Source organism: Macaca nemestrina, chromosome 17 (assembly GCF_043159975.1).
Source record: "Macaca nemestrina isolate mMacNem1 chromosome 17, mMacNem.hap1, whole genome shotgun sequence".
Classification (NCBI taxonomy): Eukaryota; Metazoa; Chordata; class Mammalia; order Primates; family Cercopithecidae; genus Macaca; species Macaca nemestrina.
Window position 1 is genome coordinate 68,402,057 of NC_092141.1, and position 24,972 is coordinate 68,427,028.

General features: G+C 58.9%; 1 protein-coding gene across 5 annotated transcripts; it reads left to right on the forward strand.

Moving 5' to 3' along the window:
• Positions 1–310: 310 nt before the first annotated feature.
• Positions 311–23,539, forward strand: LOC105468956 (ADAM metallopeptidase domain 11). 5 transcript variants are annotated; one of them, XM_071083265.1, is made up of 27 exons: positions 311–584; positions 1,051–1,226; positions 11,000–11,076; positions 11,273–11,339; positions 13,204–13,289; positions 13,376–13,451; positions 13,886–13,952; positions 14,018–14,085; positions 14,479–14,553; positions 14,639–14,710; positions 14,880–15,046; positions 15,910–15,994; positions 16,107–16,197; positions 16,315–16,366; positions 16,827–16,926; positions 17,009–17,080; positions 17,199–17,291; positions 17,766–17,846; positions 18,383–18,433; positions 18,537–18,600; positions 18,827–18,926; positions 19,143–19,262; positions 19,355–19,523; positions 19,612–19,726; positions 19,812–19,902; positions 20,934–20,951; positions 21,446–23,539. In XM_071083265.1, exons 1-27 carry the CDS (start codon positions 524–526, stop codon positions 21,459–21,461), a joined length of 2,310 nt encoding a protein of 769 aa, XP_070939366.1. In that variant the 5' UTR covers positions 311–523; the 3' UTR covers positions 21,462–23,539. The 5 variants fall into 5 exon arrangements, with proteins under 5 accessions (XP_070939366.1, XP_070939369.1, XP_070939365.1 ...); XM_071083268.1 differs by having other exon boundaries at positions 14,018–14,081; XM_071083264.1 differs by having other exon boundaries at positions 430–584; positions 20,934–23,539.
• Positions 23,540–24,972: the final 1,433 nt, after the last annotated feature.

Below are 24,972 nucleotides of genomic sequence, written 5' to 3' on the forward strand. Positions count from 1 at the left end.
CCGGCCCCAGACGGGCAGTCGCCGGGTCGACCGCGGGGGTCCCCCGTCCCCTGCCTCTCTACCCTACAAATCTACGAGCCCTCAGAGATGCTCAGGCAGAGGTGGCCGAGGAGGGGCCGCGGGATGAGGTCGCGGAGCGCCGCCGCCCCGCACCTGACGAGAGGCCCCTGAGGTGCGGGGAGGGGCCCCGGGGCGGCGCCTCTTTTGTCCTCCCGCGGCGGCGGCCCGGGCCCTGCGGGGCTGGGGGGGCCGGGGGGCGGCGGGAGAGCGGAGGGCGGGCCCTGGGCTCACGTGCTCGCCGCTCCGCTCTTAACCCGGCCCCGCCGCCCCGCCGGGATGGCCGCGGCCGGAGCGCACTGAGCCCTGGCGCCGTCCCCGCCGCCCCCACCGCTCCGCGACCCCCGCCCGGCCCCGCGCCCCCGCCCCGGCTCCGCAGCCGGCGCCTCCCCACCCCCGTCCCTGCTCCCGCCCTCCCCGCGCCGCTCGCAGCCGCAGCCCCCGGACCGGGAGGAATGAGCGAGCCATGAGGCTGCTGCGGCGCTGGGCGTTCGCGGCTCTGCTGCTGCCGCTGCTCCCTCCGCCTGGTGAGTGACCCCCACCTGGTCCCGGTGCCCCCTCCCTGCCTCCGCCCCGAGATGTGCGGCGCTTGCTGCTGCAGCCACCTTTTCCTGCAGTGCTCTCAGGGTGACAGCCCGTCCGGAGCGCGGGAGGGTGGGGGAGCGGGAGAGGAGGAAAGGTGCGTCCACCCACCTGTCCCCAGCTGGCCAGGCCCACCGCGTCCCTGCCCCTGCCGCCGACCGGCCAGCTCTGCAGGTCTCTGCGGGTTTGGGCGGATGGGGGGGGGCAGTCGTGACGGTTGGGCGGGCGTAAAGCTCCTGGCCCCCTCCCCGCGGGCTCTTGCCTCTGCAGGGCAGCCAGATCCTCCCCACCCGGATGGCCCTAGGGCTCCAGGGGCCACACCAGAGTGGGGGATGCAGCTTGTCCACCCCTTTCCCAAGTCTCCTGCCCCAGGATGGGCAGCTGCCTGCAGCCATGGCCTTGTTTCCCCAGGTCTTGGGACCCAAGGTTCTGCTGGAGCTCTGCGATGGGGGCGCTTACCCCAGCTGGGGGGCCCAGGAGCCCCTGAGGTCACGGAACCCAGCCGTCTGGTCAGGGAGAGCTCCGGGGGAGAGGTCCGAAAGCAGCAACTGGACACCAGGGTCCGCCAGGAGCCACCAGGGGGCCCGGTGAGTGGGGCTGGGTGGTGAGGCCAGGGGCTAAAGCAGGCCTTAGAGCCCCTGAGAGCCCACGGGGTAGCCAGGGCTGGAGCCCTCCTCAGCAGCTGCCCCGCAGAGTCCCCTTCCGTACAGTGGGCTATCAGGTGGGTGCTGGAGCCCACTGGTAGGGATCCCAGGACTGCCCAAGCCCAAGGCCCCCTCCCATTATTGCAGGCCCCCTGTCCTCAGTGTTCAGGGACCCCTAATGCCTAGGTCTTAGGCCCGCTTTGGGTCAGCCTTCCAATGGCCCCCTGCTTCGCTCTCGCCAAAGCTAGTGGTTCTGCTCAAAACAGGGCTTGGATGGGGCAAGTGCGGGGGCAGGGAGAGGCAGCCCAGATTCCAGTCAGGGATTAGGGTTCCCAGGTTCTCATCACAGCCACCTCAGTGGGCTTTCTTGGAACAGCTTAGTGCTTGCTGCTGCCTCAGTTTCCACACAGTGCCCAGATAGGCTTGTTGTTCTCCTTCCTGTCCTGGCTGAAGGTGGGGCCTTGGAAAATAACTCGAGGCCCTAAGCCAGCTCTACCTGCCTGCCCACTGTCCCTTTCAGTTGCCAAGCCCCACCTGCCTCCCAGAGGAAGGTTAGGCATGAAGGAGATTAATTGCAATTAATAATTAATTAATATCATGTGAATAATAATCACCCAGATGGAATATTCATTCAGCACGCCCCAGTGCTCCAAGAGCTGGAGCTGAAAGTGAGCCAGGCCAACAGGGCAGCAGAGGGCGGGTTGGCCGGCAAAGGCCCGGCACAAAGGCCCGGCACAAACAAAAGGTGTAGGGGAGAGACCCAGAGGAGGGGTACAACTGAGGCCTGGAAAGTTTTGGCAGCTGGGAGTGGTGGGAGGTAAATTGGGCTGGGCAGAGGGAGGAAGGAGGGAAACGGAGGCTAACATTACGGACATCTGTCAGACTGGCATCTGGCCCTGCCTAATGTACTTGGTTAAAAGCCCTTAAGGGAGGGGAGCAGAGGGGGATGCGGGGTGGTACAGGGGTGGGGAATACTGATGAAATGGATGGAGCAGGAAGGGAGCATGCATAATAGATGGACCATCACTCAGGGCCGTGCAGAGGGGCAGGGGGAGGGGGCTAATGGTCCAGGCCCGTGGGCACTGGGGGTGGGGTGGTGGGTGGAAGCTGCCTTCAGTGACTGCCCAGGCTCCCTGGGAGGTGCGTGGTCCCAGGGCCAGGGATGGGGTGTCCTGGTCACTGAGTCTGGCTGTCTTGCCTGGTGTCACTTGCTACCTGTGAACTGTGAACCCCATGGTTACACTGTGGAGGAACTGATGGTCCACCCGACTGCTGGGACTCTGGCTTGTGCTTTAAGGGATATGCAGATTGAGTCATGGAGGGATGCCACCGTGGGGTCAGGGGACAGAGATGAGGGAAAGCCTGGAGTCAGGTAGGGATGAAAAGTCAGGTATTCCAACTGGACAGGTCGCTCCTTCAGCCGGACCCTTTCTGAGCAGAGACAGAGGCGGCAAAGGGTAGGAGGTTCTGGGCTGTGGTGGTGTCTGCAGCTGCGTGGGAAGGTCAGGATGGGTGCAGTTGAACTGGTTAGGTTGGGGGGTCTCTGTGTTCTTCTGCAGGTGAGTGGGTGCATGTGAGTTGTGTATGTGATCCACCGATTCCAGATACTTCTGAGGGGTGTCTGAGAGCCTGTGGGGAGGAAATGGAGTTCCGTGGATCTGCCAGGCAGTGATTATCTCCAATTTTGGGGTCTTCTGGGACTGAGACTTCCTAGGGCCCTCGTGGCAACCTCCTCAAGGGACTTGTTTGGGGCCCTGTCTTATCTGTGCCTCAATTTCCCCTGAGGTCCCAAAGCTGTGGACTTCTATGGGCCACTCTGCCAAGCTTTGTATGCACTTTACATCACTTATTTCTCACAACTCTGTAAGGCTTGTAACTTTGTGTGTGTGTGTGTGTGTGTGTGTGATGGAGTTTCACTCTTGTTGTCCAGGCTGGAGTGCAATGGTGTGATCTCTGCTCACCCCAACCTCTACCTCCTGGGTTCAAGCGATTCTCCTGCCTCAGCCTCCTGAGTAGCTGGGATTACAGGCGTGCACCACCACGCCCGGCTAATTTTTTGTATTTTTAGTAGAGATGGGGTTTCTCCATGTTAGTCAGGCTGGTCTTGAACTCCCGACCTCAGGTGATCCGCCCACCTCAGCCTCCCAAAGTGCTGGGATTATAGGCATGAGCTACCGTGCCCGCAGCTTATAACTCTGGTCAGCCCCATTTTGCAGATGAGCAAACTAAGGCTCAGAGGGATGAAGTAAATTGCCCGAAGTCAATCAGATCTTAAGCAGTGGAGTTGGGAGTTTTCTCCACACCAGGGCACTTCCCAGTTCTGCCTCCAGGGCTCTCTGGATTTGGGTCCAGGAGGCAGTCTCCCAACTCCGCCCAGAGCAAGGAGACAAAAAGACACATCCAGAATATTTTCCCTAATGGGAAGGAGATATGGCAAACCCTCAATCTCCTGCCTGGCATTTCTCCCGGGGTTAGAGCGCTTTTGGCCTCAGAGCCACGGGGTCTGATGGTGGATCCAGTGCGAACTTGAGCCTGTGCGTGTCCTAGCCAGAAGTACCCTAGCCGAGCACTGCTTGGGTTTTGCCTTAACTTACTGCCCTGGTTTGGAACTTCAGGCCCAACTGGTGTTGAGCTGGCAGCAAGATCTCTGGTCGTGTATCAAGTCCAGGGGCACATGCTGGCTGGCAGGGCCTGGAGCGCTGAGCCGCTGTGGCTTTGGGCTGGTCGCTTGACTTTTCGGAGCCCCAGTTTCCTGTTCCCTAAAATCAGGATGGTAACATACCTCAGTCCCACCTACTCTCAGGAGGTGGTGATGGGAAAGGGCTTTACGTGCTGAAGATTCCTGGCTTGATGGGGGCGAGGGTGGGGGTGCGGCTGGGACAGAGGAAGAGTTACAGTGGTTGGGAAGGAATTAGAAGCTGGAGAAATTAGGCTAGGTGCATTGGCTCACAGTGGCCAAGGTTAGGGGATTGCTTGAGACCAGGAGTTTAAGACTAGCCTGGGCAACATCGTGAGACCCCCGTCTCTACCAAAAAAAAAATTACACAAGCATGGTGGTGCGCACCTGTAGTCCCAGCTACTCGGGAGGCTGAGGCTGCAGGATCGCTTGAGTCCAAGAGTTCAAGGCTGCAGTGAGCTATGGTTGCACCACTGCACTCCAACCTGGGCTACAGAGTGAGATCCTATCTCACACAACACAACAACAACAGAAAGAACAAGGTAGAGAAATTGTAATTATTGACTAGGCCTTTTTGCAGCAGGCACTCCTTTACGTGTAATTATTTAATCTTCAACACAGCTCCCAGAGGTGGGGCTGTTACTCCCATCTCGCAGATGGAGAAACAGGCACAGAGAGGCAACGTAACTGCCCCAAGTGACACAGCACTTGAGCACGGAGTCAAGACTGATCCCCAAAGCAGGGCTCTCACTCAGCGCACTGCCACTTCTTGCTCTGGGCTGACGGGAAGAGAGACACAGACGAACCCTTGCCCTCTCTCTGCCACTGCACGCAACCCCCTCACTTCTGTCCAGCCTGGAAGCAGGCTAGGCCTGAGGCCCAGAGAAGTGGGGGAGCTTCTGGGAGTGCAGAAACCTGTGGTCCCAGGGAGCCTGCAGCTGAGGCGTGGTACAGGTCAGACAAAACTACCATGTACAGTTGGGCTGGTTGTTCACTGGACTAGGGTGACTGGGCAAGGGGTAAGTGAGCTGAATGCAATCCATGGGCTTATGGGGCCACACGCATTCTGACTTGCAGGGGGACCCCATTTTCTTTCTTTTTTTTTTTTTCCAGACAGAGTCTCGCTCTGTCACCCAGGCTGGAGTGCAGCAGCATGATCTGGGCTCACTGCAACCTCTGCCTCCCAGCGAGGGAGCGATTCTTGTGCCTCAGCCTCCTGAGTAGCTGGGATTACAGGCGTGCACCACTGCTTCCAGCTAATTTTTGTATTTTTAATAGAGACGGGGTTTCACCATGTTGGCCAAACGGGTCTCGAACTCCTGACCTCAAGTGATCCACCAGCCTCAGCCTCCCAAAGTGCTGGAATTACAGGTGTGAGCCACCTCACCTGGCCTTGGGACCCCTTTTTCTGATTTGCACCAGGCTGCTGTGTGGGTTATGCCTTCCCCCGGGGAGACCCAGACTCCTTGGGAACAAGGAGAGAGCAGGACATGGGGAGGTGATTAGGGTCAGGGGTGAGGAGGTCGCAGACCTGGTACATAGAAGCTCATCTGAGCCAGCTAGGGGAGGAGCGCCTCAGTCTCTGGGCTAAGCTCTTGCGAGAGCTGCCTAGGCCAGCATTTACTGAAAACGCCACCCTAGAAGCCCTCCACGGTGGGCGTGTGCTGCAACAGTGTTTGTGTTTTCTTCCTGCAGAAAGGTGGAGGGCAGTTGAATAAGGCTCGCCCCCAGCTCTTGAAGATGGGCCGGCAGGGTGCCACAGGGGGACCAGGGTCTGTGCTTGGGGCCCTGATACCCCACTAGAGCCAAGGCCACGTTATAATGTGTGTGGCCAAAGTTGCGGCTCTCTCCTAGGTTGGGGCAGGCAGCTAGAAGCCAGGGCTAGGATATGTGCTGGGCCCAGCTTGTTCCCAGGAGCGAGGTGGGGGCATAAACTGAGCCCTGCCATGCCAGAGTTGAGCAGGCTCGGTTTTGGTGTTAGAGGCTGCACACTGTGGCTTTGAGGTGGCACAGCCTTAGTGCAGGTCCTGCTCCCCTGCTTCTGACTGTGTGACCTGAGCCAGCCACTTAGCCCCCTAAACCACAACTTCCTCATTCATAAAATGGGGATATGCTCATAGTTCCCATCTCTCAGGCTGCTATGAGGACTTTAGATGACGAATGTCAGGAGTCCAGCCCGAGATCTGGCAAAATAGTCGATGGTCAACATCTCTGAGTGTCCAGGTAGGGTGCTGGGCCCTGGTGCTGGCATGAGGGCTGGGTGTGAGAAACAGGAGCCAGGATATTTAGGGGTTACCTGTCAGGCTCAGGCGGGGTCCAGGGGAGAAACTACATGAGCAGCACTCTGGCCTGTGGGCTTGGCCTCACCCAAGCACCCTCCCGGCTGCCTAGAGGGACTCAGCTGTCCAGAGTCTGTCCCCAGAGGGACTGATGACCCGGTAAGGAGGTGGCTCTGTTCTCAAAAATGTAGGTCAAATCCCATCATTGGAAATTCATCTGGATGTTCTCATTGTCTGGGAATCCCGCTGCCCTCTTGATAAATGGAGCACCCAACGCATTGCTAGGGGCGGGTAGGGGGAGCTGGCAGGTGGGTGGGTGGGGGGGGGGGTTTCTCCCAGCTGGGACATACTCCCAGGTGGAGCTCCTGCCTCTCCGGCTCCTCCCCAGTTTGCAGCCACCCGGCCCACAAGGTGGTGGTATCTCCTTGTGGGAGGAGATTCCAGAAAGACATCCTCAGGTGAGACACCTGACAGGTAAATCACACCATCCACCCAGATCAGGAGCATAAGGCCACTGTTCTGGCATGTCCCTGTCACAGTAGGTGATCCAAAGAGGTCGTTTATCCAGTTCTTCAAAGCCCTGTTCAGCTGGAACATTTACACTTCCTTCTTCTTATTGACCCTTATGATAACACATTCAAAAGGGCTTTTATTTAATCCTCACAACAATCCTGGTTTTTCTTTTCTTTTTTTTTTTTGTAGAGGCAGAGTTTTTTGCTGTGTCGCCCAGGCTGGAGTGCAGTGGCACGATCTTGGCCCACTGCAACCTCCACCTCCCAAGTTCAAGCAAATCCCCTGCCTCAGCCTCCCGAGTAACTGGGATTACAGGCGCGCACTGCGACGCCCGGCTAATTTCTTTTGTATTTGAGTAGAGACAGGGTTTCACCATGTTACCCAGGCTGGTCTCGAAACTCCTGAGCTCAGGCAATCCGCCCACCTTGGCCTCCCAAAGTGATAGGATTACAGGCGCAAGCCACCGCTCCTGGCCCAACAATTCTGTTTCACCGAGGGGAAAACTGAGGCCGGGGGCATGAAGCAGCTTATCTCGGGCCTTGCGATGCCTTTCCATTCAATATGAGTGTTGAGCCCGTGGGCAGGGAAAAAAGCAGGCATAGCCCTTGCTCCAGGGGACTAAAGGTCACCCACCTGAAAAGCCAAATCAGTGATCAAATAAGTGTATGTCTACTGTGTGCTTAAAGGCCCAGAGGCAGAGGGCGCCAAAGCCCTGCGTGGGTTGGCAGGTGCAGGCCATGCAGGTGAGGGTGGGGAGGAGAGGGAGGTCAGGGCAGGAGTTCGGAGTCAGCACATGAGGGGCTATGCCTGGAGGTGGTGGGGAGCAATGGTCTCCCTTCTCGAATTTCCTGGAGCATTTGGGAATCCTAAAGCTCCTTAGCCCCCTTCCTAAGACTGTGTCTGTAGGTCTGGGGCAGAGCCCAGGCACCTGTATTTGTGCTTCTGGGTATTCGGTAGAATCTTTGCCTTTTTCTCTCTGCACCCCGCATCTGGTACAGAGAGGACGAGGCACCATCCCTGTGAAGCAGATGTCTAGGAGACTGGGTGGGCCAGCCAGAGAGGAGACTCAGGTGGAAGGGGTGGTCACCCCTGCCAGGCGGTCACAGCTGTTGTGACAACCGAACTCCAGCCCCAGGGTGAGATCCAGCCCCACACCTCCCCAGCCACCCAGCCATGACCCTGGGTCAGTCACCTCCAGGTGTCTCCCTGAGCCTCATCCTGGCATTTGTAAAATGAGGACCAGACAGCCTGGGCAGGCTGAGATCAAATGAGCTGGAGCATGTGAGAGCCTGGGCAGCCGGGGGAGCAAGAGACAAGTGCAGGGCACAGGGTCAGCTGAGGGCTGGTGTGACCTCAAGACCAAAAGGCCCCTCCCCCCAGGGATGGAGGGACAATGGGATGAGGTCAGAGGCAGGGCAGGGGTACAAAGCAGGGCCAGGCAGGGAACTCTGTTTGGCTTTGATAGAGCATTGGCTCAGGCCAGACACGGAGGCTCAAGTCTGTAATCCCAGCATTTTGGGAGGCTGAGGCGGGAGGATGGCTTGAGCCCAGGAGTTCAAGATCAGCCTGGGCAACATAGTGACATCCCATCTCTAAAAACTTAATTAATTTTTTAAAAAGAACATTCGCCGGGCAGGGTGGCTCACACCTGCAATCCCAACACTTTGGGATGCCAACGGTGGATCACAAGGTCAGGAGTTAAAGACCAGCCTGGACAAGATGGTGAAACCCTGTCTTTACTAAAAATACAAAAAAATTAGCCAGGCGTGGTGGTGGGTGCCTATAATCCCAGCTACTCGGGAGGCTAAGGCAGAGAATTGCTTGAACCCAGGAGGCAGAGGTTGCATTGAGCTGAGATCGCACCACTATACTACAGCCTGGGCGACAGAGTGAGACTCCATCTCAAAAAAAAAAAAAAAAAAAGAACATTATTGGCCTAAAGCTGGGCTTGGGGCGGTGCCAGGGCCAGGTCCACAGAGATTCTGGGGACTGAGATAGATTTGTCTGACCCATCTCTTCCCTCAGACTAGGGACAGAGTTGTGTCCCCACATGGGGCCAGGCCAGGCAAACATGCCTTGGTATGTGGTCTCTTTCTCCCACTGCCTTTTGGGGACTCTCCCAGCCCCTTCCTGGGCCACCTCCAGCCATGCCCAGCCCCCAGCCCCAGCTGCCCCAGCACTGCCCCAGGGGCTTATCTGGTCTAAGCCCTGTGTCCCGCTGGGGCAGGGGACAGCCCACCCCTGAAGTTCAGCTGCACCAGGTGGGGAAGGGGTGTGAGAGCTCAGCAGGCGGCAGGAGGTGGTAGACAAGGAGGGTCCTAAAGTATCTGGCCTTGCTCCCCTGTCAGCTGGGGCTTTCCCCAGAATTGGGGCTGGCTTGGCCTCTACAGAGAGGAAGCAGGCTCGATGGGATGGCTCACAGACCTCCTGAGTGAGGGAGATTCTGTTGGTGCCAGGGCAGACTCTGCCAGAATCTCCAGGCCCAGGACGACCCCACTACACAGCCAACCTCCTGGCCTCGCATCTGGGCTCATCTGACCATTTTCAGTGGGAAAATCTGAGGCTCAGAGAGGTTGCTGGGTCATCCCTGAGGCTGCACGGTGAGAGAGCGGCATCGGGGCAAGGGATCTGGCAGGCTGCTCCTCTAGGCAGCTGTGGAGGGGGCTGGCATAGGGGCTTGTTGGTGGAGGGCAGATAGAACAAGCAGGAACAGTCCCGGGGGCAGGGGAAGGCCAGGATGGTTCAGGCCATGGGCCGGGAAGAGGATGTGGCGACTCCTTGTCCTTGACTTTCTATTTCGGGCTGATCGATGCTCTAGGGGCTCAGGATGGAACTGGGAGCCTTGGTCAGCCTGGAATAGGATGAGTCGGTGTCCTTGGGGCGCAGAGGTCTGCTCGCCCAGGCCCTGGCCGTTGGCCCCCCCGTTGCTTCTCTCTCAGGACCTCTCATGGACACTGGGCCCACTTCCATTTTACCCCACCTTTGAGGTGAGACAGCCCTAGAAGCAGACTCCCTAGCTCCACCACTTTTTAGCTGTGTGACCTTGGGCAAGTTAGTCAGCCCCACTGTGCCTGTCCCCTATCTTTCAGATGGGAATGGCAGTAATCTATCCCATAGGGTTGCTGTGAATATCAAACGAGGCGATACTCGTAGTGTTTAGACCAGGGCCTGGCACACAAGAAGTGCTCGGTAAAGATTAGCAGTGATGAGGTGGTTGAGGAGGAAGAACGACAAGGCACAGGCTATGGATTTCATGACCGTGACCTTGGGGCTGTCTTCCTTCCTGCAACCTGCCGTCCCCACCACCAAAGCCAGGCGGCGAACAAAAGCCTCCCATCTGCAGGGCAGAGTGGGTGACCCTCATGTGGGGGTCTGGAGTCAGTCTTCTGGAATGAACAAGGGGTAGGGAGAAGGCCCCACTCCTGAGTCCTCTCAGCCCTTCCTGGGCCCTGGGGTTGCCGTGATCCGGGCGTCCTCGAGCGCCCAGGCCTGGGGGGCCGCCATCTTGCTCAGGCCTGGTGCGTTGCCATGGCAATCTGGAGCCTCCAGCCTTACTGCACTTTGAAAAATTTATCAGGAAAACTTCCGTGTTTAAAAATTAACCATGGGATTGAAATATTAAAGATGAGCTGCTTTGGGCGAGGCAGAGGGCAATGGATTTGGGGGTAGAGGAGCCAAGTCCTTCCTCCCAACAGGATGGCACCCGCCTGTCGCCCAGTTTCCGGAGGTGCAACCATCCATTCCCACCCACTCGCCCCTGTCCGAGGCCTCCTATGTAGATAGAGGCTGGCGCCAGGGTAGGGGAACAGGCAGCAAGGGTCCTGTCTCCCACTTCCTGTTTGTCCTTTCCCCATGATACTCCTGGGGCCCTCCTGTTACTCTGCCTGATGGTGGGGTGCCCCTCACCAGCCAGGAGGGCATAATGAGGCAGAGGGCTGGCGGGGCTGGCCCCCTCCCTCCCGACCGCACCTGCAGCCCAGCCCCCCGATGCACAAGTGCCCAGGCCCAGAGGGCAGAAAGGGGGCTGTGCTCAGGGCTGAGCACTCCTGCCTCTGCCCACTAGTGAAGGAGCAGGGTCGTGGAGGAAGAGGAGCTTGGGCAAAGCATCTTGTCCCCAAATCAATGGTCCCCTCAGCTGCTAGGGCTGGCCACCCCCTCCCAGGGCTACTGTCTGTCTCGGGGTCCCCCCGACTCCCACCTTCAGGCCTCCCTGAGTTGACTCCCCCTCTGCCCTACCCCCACACCAGCCTGTCCATCTGGCCCAGGTGAGTTTCATCATCCCAGCCTTCAACTCAAACTTCACCCTGGACCTGGAGCTGAACCAGTGAGTGTGGCCTTGAGCCCAGGAGGAAGGGTGGTGGTGGGGAAGGGTGGTGGTGGGGAGGCATGGCGAGGGCCTGGCTGCTGGGGGGCTGGGGGTTGGGCCAGGGCAGGGGGTACCTGGATCCTGAGCTGGGGCGGGCCCTAAGCCAGACCTCACCTTGCTCGTGACCCCCTTCCTGCTGCCCCCTCTGTCTCAGCCACCTCCTCTCCTCGAAATACGTGGAGCGCCACTTCAGCCGGGAGGGAACAACCCAGCACAGCACCGTGAGTGCCTCTGCAGGGACCGGGGCCAGGGGTGGAAGGGAGGTGCTGTTTCTTTGGCTCTGTGGTCACAGGTATAGGGACAGGTGGCTGCTGGAGATGGGGTCCTGGGCCTGGCCCCTCGGCACCTTCCCTCTCTCCCGACCCGAGAGGCTCTGAACGTGGACAGTGGGCAGCTTGAGTGCATGGAGCCCTGAGCTCCCCTCACTTGGCCCCAGAGCTCTGACTCCCAGCCAGCCCACCTGCCTTGCGTGGGGCCTACAGGGACCCTCATTGTTCCGAGCCGGCTGCCAGGAATCCCCCTCTCCAGACTCTCCTGAGAGGGGCAGCTGAGGAAAGGCCCTTCTTACTCAGTACCAAGGCCCCGGAAAATCCCAGCTGCCTGGGACACCAGGGTCCCAGCCCTGCAGTATCTAGAGTCTGAAAATGAATGAGTGTCTATAAATAGCCTGTCTCACCCCCCCACCCCCCCACTGCCTGTTCAGTAACTGGAGCACAAGTAATTCTGCAGGAGGCAGAGCTGGAGGGGGAGGGTGCCGCTGGTCCCCCCAGCCCCAACCCACAAGTCTGGCCTGGAGGACACATGCTGCCCATCACTCCTCAGCCAACCACAGGCCCAGGGTCGTCCTGGGAGGCAGTGCATGAGGTTGTGTGTGATGTTAGGGGCGAGTACATGATTAAATGAGATAATATATGGTTAGTACACAGAGCAGTGCTGGGCACATGGTAGGTGCTAAATAAATGCTGCCTGTTATTCTCAAAGGAGTCTGATCCCTTCCCCAGCCCCAGCAAATGGCTAGGAACCCTTGCTGTAGGCCGGGCTCCTATAATCCCATCACTGGGAGGCTGAGGTGGGCAGATCACCTAAGGTCAGGAGTTCAAGACCAGCCTGGCCAACATGGTGAAACACCATCTCTACTAAAAATACAAAATTAACCAGGTGTGGTAGTGCATGCCTGTAACACCAGCCACTCAGGAGGCTGAGGCAGGAGAATTGTTTGAACCTGGGAGGCAGAGGTTGCAGTGAGCTGAGATCATGCCATTGCTCTCCAGCCTGGGGAACAAGAGCGAAACTCCATCTCAAAAAACAAACAAACAAATAAATAAATAGAAAAATTAGGCTGGGCACAATGGCTCACGCCTGTAATCCCAGCACATTAGGAGGCCGAGGCGGGTGGATCACGAGGTCAGGAGTTTGAGACCAGGCTGGCTAAGATGGTGAAACCCCATCTCTACTAAAAATACAAAAATTATCTGGGCATGGTGGCACAGGCCTGTAATCCCAGCTACTTGGGAGGCTGAGGCAGAAGAATCGCTTGAACGCAGGAGGTGGAGGTTGCAGTGAGCTGAGATCGTGCCATTGCACTCCAGCCTGGACAAAAAGAGCAAAACTCCGTCTTATTTAAAAAAAAAAAAAAGAAAGAAAGAAAAATTAGCTATATTTGGTGGCACTTGCCTGTAATCCCAGCTACTTGGGAGGCTGAGGCATGAGAATGGCTTGAATCCGGGAGGCAGAGGGTGCAGTGAACCAAGATTGCACCACTGCACTCCAGCTTGGGCAACAGAGCGAGACCCTGTCTCAAAAAAACAAACAAACAAACAAACAAAAAAAAACCTTTGCTACAGTCCAGCTTCCTCATTTTATAGATGAAGTGAAGGAGGCCCAGAGAGGGCTAGGAACTTGCCCAGGGTGGCACAACAGATTAGGAGCACCACTCATCTAGAAACAGGCCCCAGAGCCCCAGGTGTACTCGGGGATTGTGGCCACCTACACACAGGGCAGCTTCAGTGGCCCCTAAAAAGCCTTGAGGCTGTCAGCTGCCCCCAGCCTCATGCCAGCGTTCTGCTCACTGTTCTGCTCCTCCAGGGGGCTGGAGACCACTGCTACTACCAGGGGAAGCTCCGGGGGAACCTGCACTCCTTCGCTGCCCTCTCCACCTGCCAGGGGCTGCAGTGAGTACCGGGAGGGGCCAGGCAGCTGGGAGAAGCCTCCGGCCCAGGCCTGGGGACGGTGGGGAGCTGCGCCTCTCTCTCCACAGTGGGGTCTTCTCTGATGGGAACTTGACTTACATTGTGGAGCCCCAAGACATGGCTGGACCTTGGGGAGCCCCTCAGGTAAGCCCCGCACAGCCCCTTGCCGTCCTCTCTGGTGGCTCTGCCAAGCTTGTCCCAACAGCTGTTGCTGCCACCTCTTCCTCCTCCTGCTCCTCCCTCAGTAACCCCAGCTTCACTGCCCTCTTCAGTGACCCCAGCTCTGGTTCCCTCCCTCCTGTGCCCCAGCTCCCCCTGTGCCCCCAGCTCCAATGTCCCTTCTGTCCCCTAAGTGACCTCCCATTGGGCTCCAATGTCCTTTGCCCCTGTCTCTCAGAGTGCCCCCAGGTCTTGACCCCGGAATCTGAGTATCTGGGAGATCAGATCCGACATGGGAGCTCTGGCCAGTTCTGGGTCACCCCAGGATGGGATGGGGGTGAGGACTGGATCTGGCCCCACCAAGTGGGCCTGGAGCAGACCCAGTTGGCACCCCAAGAACTAATTTCCCCTCATTGCAGGGACCCCTTCCCCACCTCATTTACCGGACCCCTCTCCTCCCAGATCCCCTCGGATGCAGGGAACTAGGTAAGGGAGGGAAGGGGGGTGGGGAGGGGCCGGCTGTGCCCCCCTCACCTGCCCCCTCCCCACAGGCTGCCTGTTTGCTGTGCCTGCCCAGTCGGCTCCTCCAAACCGGCCGAGGCTGAGAAGGAAAAGGCAGGTACGGGGGCCCGCACAGACCTCGGGCTGCAGAGACCTCAGGCTGCACAGACCTCAGGCTGCAGAGAGACCTCGGGCCATGGCCCAGAGCAGGAGGGCACCCCCATCCATGGCTGGGGCGAAGGAGGGCTCAGATGGATGTGGCTGGGGACCAGGGACTGTGTCTGGGAGAAGCCCCCACCCCTTCCCTAATGCTGGCATCTACAGAGGTCACATCCTGGGCAAACCGAGGCTGCCTGCCCTCATTCCAAAGCTGAGGAAGGACGGCACCCTCTGCCAGTGGGGAGCTGGCACTGTCCCTGGCTGGAGTTCAGACCCCCCCATCCCCATGGCTTGGCCATGAGATCAGTCAGACATGGAAGGGACTGATTCCAAGTGCCCACCCACCCCCCAGGTCCGCCGGGGCCACCCTACCGTGCACAGTGAGACCAAGTACGTGGAGCTAATTGTGATCAACGACCACCAGCTGGTGAGTGTCAGGGCAGGGATGGGGGGTAACACTGGGAGGAGGCCCCAGAGGAGCCTCGCCCTCCTCGCACTCTTCTCTCTCCCAGTTCGAGCAGATGCGACAGTCAGTGGTCCTCACCAGCAACTTTGCCAAGTCTGTGGTGAACCTGGCTGACGTGGTAAGCAGCTCTCCCTCCCTCCTTCCCTCTTCCTTATGGCCCCCACCCCATCACACACATCAGGGGGCACCGTCAGCCCCTGGCTCCCACTTCCTGGAGAGACAGGTCCTCCTCCAGCCCTGGCCCCAACACCCACTCCCACCCTCCAGCCCCCTCATCTTCTACCCAGATATACAAGGAGCAGCTCAACACTCGCATCGTCCTGGTTGCCATGGAAACATGGGCAGATGGGGACAAGATCCAGGTGCAGGATGACCTCCTGGAGACCCTGGCCCGGCTCATGGTCTACCGACGGGAGGGTCTGCCTGAGCCTAGCGATGCCACCCACCTCTTCTCGTGAGTCCCCCACCCCACACCTCCTGCCAGCCTCTGCTAGTTGCTACAGCGCTTAGGGTTACTTAACACCTGCCCTGTGCCAGGTGCTCCTCTCAGTGTCTGGGGACTGGGCTCACCTTGCACCTGCCACCTCCCCCCAGCCACGTGCAACAGGCTGGGCATCATCCCCCGAATCTGAGGTTGATGCCCTTGTCTTAGCCCTGGTGGTTCTCTTCTGTCTCTCACCTTCTCTTAGTTCTGTCTTTCCCCTTTTAAACTGTCCCAGCATCCCTTCCTCAGGGACCCAGTGCCCTGGTAGCAGAAAAAATCTAATAAAAGGGCCTTGCAACTAGACATGGTCTACTAGGAGCCTCTCCTTTGCCTTATGGGCAAAATAACCCAAGAAGGGGCCGGGCGCGATGGCTCATGCCTGTAATCCCAGCACTTTCGGAGGCCAAGGCAGGTGGATCATTTCAGGTTAGGAGTTTAAGACCAACCTGGCCAACATGGTGAAACCCCACCTCAAAATACAAAAATTAGCCAGGCGTGGTGGTGTGCACCTGTAGTCCCAGCTACTCGGGAGGCTGAGGCAGGAGGTGGAGATTGCAGTGAGCCAAGATGGTGCCACTGTACTCCAACCTGGACCACAAGAGTGAAACTGTGTCTCAAATGAAATAAAAGAAAGAAAGAAAGAAAAAGAAAAGAAAACAAGAACCCAAGGAGGCGGGGAAGGGTCTTGCCTGGGGTCACCAAGGCTGAGGTAAAGGGCCGGGCTCATCTCCCGAGGAAGGACTCTAGTGTGCGGGGCTCCCTAAGGCACCACCACCACCCGGGGAGCCACAGGGGAGGCCAGCAGGCCATCCTGACAGTGCACTGCCTTCCAGGGGCAGGACTTTCCAGAGCACCAGCAGCGGGGCAGCCTACGTGGGGGGCATCTGCTCCCTGTCCCGGGGCGGGGGTGTGAACGAGGTGAGCAGTGAGGGGACATGGCTGGGGTGGCGGCTGAGGGAAAGGGGCTTCAGGGGCACGACGTGCCTGTTGGAAGATGTAGACATCTGTGCCCCATCTTCCCCACCCCCAGTACGGCAACATGGGGGCAATGGCCGTGACCCTTGCCCAGACGCTGGGGCAGAACCTGGGCATGATGTGGAACAAACACCGGAGCTCGGCAGGTATCCGCCCCCCGGAAGCCCCCGTGTGGCCCACGCCCAGCAGCTCGGGAACGCGGAGGGTGTCAGTGGGAGGGGTGGTCCTTGGCCTCCCTCATATCCGCCTGGCTCACCCCTCAGGGGACTGCAAGTGTCCGGACATCTGGCTGGGCTGTATCATGGAGGACACTGGGTGAGTTCTTGGACAAACCGGGGGAAGGTCTTGGGCGAGGGGAGTCTTAGAGCGAGCATCGTTTGGCAGTCTGGACCAGGGGGCTCAAGAGGCCCACCTCACAGAACCACTCAGGATCCCAAGCAGCCCAGTTTTCCGCAAACACTGCCCCGGGAGACCCAGATTTCCCTGCTGGGACACCAAAACCAGCCAGGCTGCAGTGCGCATCGTGGCCACTGGGCGCCGCCCAAGCCTCGCATGGAGACACCTTCCCTCCAGCGCGGCTGCGAGTCCCCAGGTTCAGCGGAGGGCACGGGAGCGACAGGGACAGGCGGGAGGATTCTGGTACAATCCCGGGGAAGATCCTCCGCCTCCTCGCGATGGTGACCAAGTCCCCCAGTGTACCCCCTCCCCAGCCTTGAGACGGGTGAGGGTGGGTTGGAAGGGAGCAGCCAGCGGCACCTCCCCTCGCCCTATCCAGGTTCTACCTGCCCCGCAAGTTCTCGCGCTGCAGCATCGACGAGTACAACCAGTTTCTGCAAGAGGGTGGTGGGAGCTGCCTCTTCAACAAGCCCCTCAAGGTACCAGCCCCGCGGCGGGGAGCATGGGAGCGGGGCCTGGGCGGGGTCCGGGTCAGACTCCCGACCTGTCCTCCCGGTCCAGCTCCTGGACCCTCCAGAGTGCGGGAACGGCTTTGTGGAGGCAGGGGAGGAGTGCGACTGCGGCTCGGTGCAGGTGAGCGGTGGTGCAGGCGCCAGGTGGGGGACCCGGATGCGGGGGTGGGCACGAGGGAGCGTCCGAGTGGGAGGATTAGGGCTCGCCTGCCTCCCTCCCCTTCTCCCGCGTCCCTCAGGAGTGCAGCCGCGCAGGTGGCAACTGCTGCAAGAAATGCACCCTGACTCACGACGCCATGTGCAGCGACGGACTCTGCTGTCGGCGCTGCAAGGTAAGGAGGACCGGCCGGGAGGCGGGGCCAGGACACAGGAGGAGCGATTGGAGGCCTTCAGATAAGGGGCGGGAGCTACGGAGGGAAGCGGAGCCTTCGTGGGCGGAGGCCTCTGGGGCGGGGCTTGATGCGAAGACAGCGCCAATGGGGAGCAAGGGGCGGGGCTGAAGGATGTTGAAGGCGGGGCTACGAGGAGCGGGAAGGGAAGGCTGCCCGGAAGCAAGGAGGGGAGGGAACGTGGGCGGGCTTGGGGGCGGTGCTGAGTGCGCTGGGAGCGAGGTGGGGAGCGTCCAAGAGTTGGTGGGAGCAGGGAAATAAGAACAAGCCTCCCAAGAGTTGGTGGGAGCAGGGAAATAAGGGGCACTGGGGAGCTGGAGGGCCCGGGGACGTGGGGGCCCGGGGAGCTGGCGTCCTGGGGAGGGCAGGGCCGAGGCATCCATCCTGCCTGACCCGGGGAGCGCGTCTCTTCTCTAGTACGAGCCACGGGGTGTGTCCTGCCGAGAGGCTGTGAACGAGTGCGACATCGCGGAGACCTGCACCGGGGACTCGAGCCAGGTCCGCCCGGCCCCGCCGTCCTGTGGAGCCCTGGGCGAGGCAACCCCTACCCTTGTCGATTTGGTTTTCCCGGGCGAGTGCTCAGCACTCCCCTCCTCTCCACAGCTGGCTTCAACCCCCAGTGATCAGACTCAGTTTTCTTATCTGAGAAAGGGGTTCTTCATGCTCCTGGCTTTGTTCCTTCAATCGTTAAACCAGAATGTATCGTCTGGCTGGTATTCCCAGCGCCTGGCCCGGTGCCTGGTGTAGGTTAGGGATCAGAGTAGATGATAATGTTAGTTAACATCTATTACAACCTAATTACTTGCCAGGCATTTATCTCCCAGCCCTACGAGGGAGGGAGGCTGGAGTGGCTCTGGGGCTTGCAAATCCGGGTGGTCTGGGTCCAGAAACAGATCGCTTGTCCTAGGCGTGGAAGAGCCCTGTGGCATGAGCCCCCACATGAGGGGCACTTGGCACCCCAGCGTTCCTCCGTGGGGCAGCCCTCAGCTCCAGTCCTGGGGCTGCTCCACTCAACCCCACCCCTCTCTCCACAGTGCCCCCCTAACCTGCACAAGTTAGACGGTTACTACTGTGACCATGAGCAGGTATGATGGCTGCCCCCTCAGCCTGGGCTTCAGGGCAGTCTCTTGTCTCCACTGTGACCACTCAGCATCTCCATCCCTTGTCTCCTAATTCTTGGACCCTCAGGGCCGCTGCTACGGAGGTCGCTGCAAAACCCGGGACCGTCAGTGCCAGGCTCTTTGGGGCCATGGTGAGTCTGGCTAGGGCTAGGAGCGGGGACTCCAGAGGATCCAGAGCTGAGGGGCTGGGGAGAGTGGGTTCCAACTGAACAGGCCCCCAAGGGTATAGCTCCCCAGGATCTCAGGGATTCAGGCAGGCAGCCTGGGGATCAGGCCAGAGTGTGGGAGATGCAGGCCTGAGGTCTTGGGGTGGGTCCTGGGGTGCGTGAGGTGACACTTGGCATCCTTTCCCCACAGCGGCTGCTGATCGCTTCTGCTATGAGAAGCTGAACGTGGAGGGGACGGAGCGTGGGAGCTGTGGGCGCAAAGGATCGGGCTGGGTCCAGTGCAGTAAGCAGTGAGTACTGAGGCTCCCAGAGGGCCTTTCAGCTCCAGGGTGGGTGTGAGACTTTTCAGAGATGGGGCAACAGGTTCTCCCAGGAGGAGCCTGTCAGTCCCAGTGGGTGGAAACGTGGCAAATCAGGTGGCAGGGTGCAGGGTGAGGGCAGATTAGAGTTCAGTAGTTGAGTCTGAGGTCAAACTTGGGGCTCACTGTCTCTATGTGCCCCAACAGGGATGTGCTGTGTGGCTTCCTCCTCTGCGTCAACGTCTCTGGAGCTCCTCGGCTAGGGGACCTGGTAGGAGACATCAGTAGTGTCACCTTCTACCACCAGGGCAAGGAGCTGGACTGCAGGTGCTGCCAGGACCAAGACTAGGGAGGGAAGGTTGCAGCCGTCCTGGGGGTTAGGAGACAGAGGGCTGAGGCTGGCTGTGTCGCTTCCCCAGGGGAGGCCACGTGCAGCTGGCGGACGGCTCTGACCTGAGTTACGTGGAGGATGGCACAGCCTGCGGGCCCAACATGCTGTGCCTGGACCATCGCTGCCTGCCAGCCTCTGCCTTCAACTTCAGCACCTGCCCCGGCAGTGGGGAGCGCCGGATTTGCTCCCACCACGGGGTGACTGCCTGGAGCCTGGGATGGCGGGAAAGACTTTCAAGAGGGGACAGGCCCCTGCTCACCTCTCCTGGCCCTGCCCTGCCTCTAGGTCTGCAGCAATGAAGGGAAGTGCATCTGTCAGCCAGACTGGACAGGCAAAGACTGCAGTATCCACAACCCCCTGCCCACGTCCCCACCCACGGGGGAGACAGAGAGATATAAAGGTGAGGCTGGAGCTGGCCGAGGGGGGTCTGTCTGTCCCACTCTCTATGCCTGTCCTTGCCAACTAAGCCCTGCCCTTCTCCCCAGGTCCCAGCGGCACCAACATCATCATTGGCTCCATCGCCGGGGCTGTCCTGGTTGCAGCCATCGTCCTGGGTGGCACGGGCTGGGGATTTAAGTAAGAGACGCACACACCCTGTGCCCCCTGGCATCCTTGATGGGAGGGTCAGAACCCCTGACTGGTGGAGCTGAGGGGCCCTCCCTGAAAACTCAACTAAACCAGAGCTCACACGTCATAGGCCCAAGTCGCCTGCAGGGCTTAACATTTCCAAACTAGGAGATTTTAGGCTGGATGAGGTAGCTCACGCCTATAATCCCAGCACTTTGGGAGGCCAAGGCAGATGGATCACCTGAGGTCAGAAATTCCAGACCAGTCTGGCCAACATGGTGAAACCCTGTCTCTATTAAAAATACAAAAATTAGCTAGCCATGGTGGCACACACCTGTAATCCCAGCTACTTGGGAGGCTGAGGCAGAGAATTGTTTGAACCAGGGAGGTGGAGGTTACAGTGAGCCGAGATCGCGCCATTGCACTCCTGAGCGACAGAGCAAGACTAAAAAAAAAAAAAAAAAAAGAAAGAAAAGAAGGAAGGAAGGAAGGAGAGAAGAAAAGAAAGGAAAGAAAGAAAGGAAAAGAAAAGAAAAGAAATCAGGAGATTTTACACTAGCAGTTCGGATTTCCAGCTCTGGAAACATGAGGAGGTTGAGCCCCAGCGTGCCTCTAAGCATCCCCGAATAGCCAAAGAATGGAGCTGGGCAGGGGCTGCCCAAGCCAGGCATGTGTCCTCTGGTCCCCAGTCCCCACCCAGCCTATCATGCTTTGTGCGTGTCTAAGTCTGGGGTCCTTGTGCTGGTCTAACCCCCTTAATGTTCAGAGGAGGAACCCACGGCCCAAGGTCACATGATTGAGTTAGTGGCGGAGTCAGAACTGGAACCTGGGATGCATTTTTGTAATTTTTTGTAATTTTTGTAATTACCTGGGGTGCCCTAGGTAATTCTCCCAGGCCCTTACATTAGTGTCCAGGCCCTGGGGACCCTGGCCCCGCTCTGGGGCAAGGGGTCACATGGCAGCCAAAGGCCCCTCCCTGAGAGAAGCAGAAGGTCAGATGTCTCCTTTTCCTCTCCCCTTCCACCATCCTCCCCCTGCAGAAACATCCGCCGAGGAAGGTACGACCCGACCCAGCAGGGGGCAGTGTGATGCCGGCCACGTCATCCCTCCCGCTGTCCTTGTCTCCTCCATCTCATTCGTCACCCCGCGTTCTGTGGATGGGGAACGGGGGCTGATTCCCCCACCCCTGCTGCCAGGCTGTCCCAGCAGGGATGGGAGAGCCTCGCTCAGGGAAGAAGGTCCCTGCTGCCCTCGCCCGCTCAGGCCACGTCCTTCTCGACTGCCCTGCTGTGGCCAGGCCCTCCCCCGCCACCAAGTGGAACTGGAGCTGTGCCCCTGGCGGTCCCCATCCCTGGGAGGGCCCTCCCTGTGCGTCCCATCTGTTTTGTCTTCCATGTCACCACTGTCTGACCTCCCGCAGATCCCTTCCCCGGCCAGCCTGTGACTTGCTGCCTGCCTCCAGGGCCCAGCACTGAGTTCCGGGGACCCTGCTGGGGGGCTCTCCCCGTGGCCCCTGCTCATGTCCTCCCCTGATGCCCCCTCTCCATTCCAGGTCTGGAGGGGCCTAAGTGCCACCCCCCTCCCTCCAAGCCTGGCACCCACCGTCTCGGCCCTGAACCACGAGGCTGCCCCCATCCAGCCACGGAGGGAGGCACCATGCAAATGTCTTCCAGGTCCAAACCCTTCAACTCCTGGCTCCACAGGGGTTTGGGTGGGGGCTGTGGCCCTGCCCTTGGCACCACCAGGGTGGACCAGGCCTGGAGTGCACTTCCTCCACAGTCCCCCGCCCACCTCCTGCGACTCAGCCTTGCACACCCACTCCCCCGTGTGAATGTAGCTTCCATCTCATGGATTGCCACAGCTCAACTCGGGGGGCCTGGAGGGATGCCCCCAGGCAGCCATCAGTGGACCTAGCCTGGATGGCCCCTCCTTGCAACCAGGCAGCTGAGACCAGGGTCTTACCTCTCTGGGACCTAGGGGGACGGGGCTGACATCTACATTTTTAAAAACTGAATCTTAATCGATGAATGTAAACTCGGGGGTGCTAGGGCCAGGGCAGATGTGGGCATGTTTTGACATTTACAGGAGGGCCCGGAGAAACTGAGGTGTGGCCATCCCCCAGACCCTCCCCCAGGATGACCACGCCCAGAGTCCTGTCACTGAGCACAGGCAGGGGCTGGGCATCCCAGCTTGCCCCCGCTTAGCCCCGCTGAGCTTGGAGGAAGTATGAGTGCTGATTCAAACCAAAGCTGCCTGTGCTGTGCCCAAGGCCTAGGTTATGGGCACGGCAACCACATGTCCCAGATCGTCTTCAATTCTAAAACAACCGTCCTGCTGTCCCTGTCAGGACGCATGGATTTGGGGGGGGCGGGGTCTAGAAAATATAGTTCCTGAAATAAAATGGCACCTTCCCCCTTTCAAGAAGGGTAATTCTGGGGCCGACTCAGGGTTTAGGTGCCCCCTGGTGTGGCCTAGATGTCCCCTCCTGGGCCATCTTTCTGGGGAGGACTCTTCCAGGTAGGGAAGGCCAGAGGTGGCCCAGTGCCTGGAGGGTTAGGGGCTCTGCCTGGGATGTACAAGAGGAAGTAGGAAAGGGAAGTCTCATGGATGATCCTAGGCTGCTAGAAGTCCTTAAGGCCCCATCAAGTCCATTCCACTCCCTACCCCCATTCCAGGGCCGAGTAGTAAGTTTACAGATGTTTCCCCCCATTACTTGCCCCAACCCATCCCTGCTGCAGCAAGCCTGAGAGCCAGGCGGAGCCAGGCACAGCTCTTCAGTCTTCTCACACAATCCTGCCGGTGGCCTTCCCTCATGACCCTTGCTTGGGAGGGCAGAGCTCTGGCTCCTTGACCCTAAAAGGTAGCTGGCAGGGGCAAGATGGGGGCCAGCTACCTGACGGATGAAAGCCACAAGTGAATACAGTTCTTGTCACCAGGGGTGCCCTGCCCTCACTCGGCAGGGAGTTCTGACACCCCAGAGCCCATGAACTGCCTGTTTGAGCCCCTCTGTTTCTGGGGCACCTTCGAGGAGGCGCTGTGGAGGAAATCGCTCCCTGTTTATTCACACCCCCCTCAGGGGCAAACAGGCCTGGGACCCGCTGACATCATTTTGGGTGGCTGGATGCACCTGACAGCAGTGGGGTCCTCACAGTGAGCTCCAGCTGGCACTGCCCACTTAAGGGCTGAGCTCCAGCCAGCTCTGCCCCACCAGCCCTACAAGTTGAGGCGGGGCGGGGAAAGGGCTGGGTGTCACACTATTGCTGCGCTGCCGTAAGGCCTCTGTCCTCTGGTGGTGCACCCGTGCACACAGGTACAGTGCATCTGGGCACAGCTTTTGGATCCACATCTCTGCACAAGTGTGAATACCTCTGCACACACGGGCATGTCTGTGTGTGCTCATGTATATGGGGTAGGGAACATGAGACTTCCTGTGACCAGTCCACCCTGGCTCCCAGCTGTCTGCATCCTCCTGCCCCGCCCTGGCGAGTGCCTACCCTGGCAGAACCCAGGGAGGAGTGGAGGCTGCCTCTGCCTGGGCCTCCACACAGCATCCTGTACATATGCCACCTGGGCTGGGGGTGGGGAGGCAAGGCCAGGAGCATCGATTAAAGATCCCATCCTGGGGCTTCCAGGGAGCTCACACCAACCTTGTGTCTCTTGTCTGTCAATGGCCATGCTGTGACTTGTCCCCTCCCTGTCCCCTCTGGCTCTGGAGGGAGCATGACAACTGGGGTGCTGGAGGCAGGAAGGGAGCGCTCAGGACCAGCTCCAGGACCCAGAGGAAGGGGTGTTCCTCTCCATTCATGGTGAGGAAACAGGGTGGAGGCCTGGCCCTCCCACTTTGCTACTTCGGCTCTTCCAACAAAGACAGCTGTGCCCCTCCTCTGGCTCCAGCAAAGCAGGAGCCGCGGCGAGTAGAAAAGCATTTTCCCAAAAGTCAGGAGACCCAACTTCCCTTTTATGGCTGAAGCCAAAGAAACCTCTCCTCTTCTCCCAAAAGATTCCGAAACTCTGGACAAAACCATCAGCCTGTCTGGACCCAGGGCATCGTGTTCCTGGGCAGCAAAGAATCTGCTCTTTCCCCACCCCTGTGCCCTCTGGCCGAGCCTGGGGCAGGAGGGGACTAAGCAAGGCCAGTGCTGGGAGTCCCTCCCCTGGCTGGGGGCTGAGTCTGAGCCAGGAACCTGCGATGATTATTCCTGTCTTCCCCTGCTGAGTGCTTGGGCCTAGAGGTATTCACAGACTGAGGGACCGGGAGGAAGAACTGGGGGAGGATCCATTGGGCTCTGGAAGTCCTGCTTGTTAAGGGAAAAGATAAAAAAGAAGCAGTTGGGGGCAGGGAAACAAATGAAAGGCTAGAAAAAATGGAGAAAGAAACAGCAGCACCAAGCAGGGGCCTGGTGAGAATTGGCAGCTAGAAGCTTTGGGGTCATAGCCCCCCCATTCCTGAACAGGTAGAGTTCCCAAGGCCACCTCAGATCACGTGTCAAGAGAGTAGGACCCAGGGCCTCGTTCAGCTTAGATTCCTACTCTGGCATCTGGTCGCCGCAGGACACTGGGTAACATCTAACTCCAGTGTCTCCCGCGGCAGAAGGTCAGCTTCTTCCTATTCAGAGTGCAGGGGGAAAAAAGCAAGACTCATTCTCAAACCGATCAGTCATGAACTGAAGTCTAGCTGTGCCCTTGTCTTCCTTGCTCTAGGCTGAATAACACTATTTTTAACTTTCTCCTTTGCTTCTGCTTCTCAACTCCTCCATGTCCATGCTTAACCCTTTCTCAGTTCCCAGTTCCCGGTCTATCTGGGTCTCATGTGTGGTTCAGCTGACCCTCCAGATACGGAAAGGGTGGCTTCTGGCAGATGAATGGCAAGAAGGCAGAGAGGGCACAGGTGAGGCTCAGCCTCTGTGACTCTCAAAGGTCAGTGCAGGCCAAAAATGGTGGCTCACACCTGTAATCCCAACACTTGGGAGGCCAAGGTGGGTGGATCACTTGAAGTCAGGAATTCGAGACCAGCCTGACCAATATGGTGAAACCCTGTCTCTACTAAAGATACAAAAATTAGCCAGGTGTGGTGGCACT

Bases quoted from the DNA above. Each gene is read 5' to 3' on its own strand.
- LOC105468956 (XM_071083264.1), top strand. From the start codon at position 524: ATGAGGCTGCTGCGGCGCTGGGCGTTCGCGGCTCTGCTGCTGCCGCTG. The intron at 11,077-11,272 runs GTGAGTGTGGCC...CCTCTGTCTCAG, and splicing joins CTGGACCTGGAGCTGAACCA to CCACCTCCTCTCCTCGAAAT. The intron at 19,903-20,933 runs GTAAGAGACGCA...CTCCCCCTGCAG, and splicing joins GGCACGGGCTGGGGATTTAA to AAACATCCGCCGAGGAAGGT.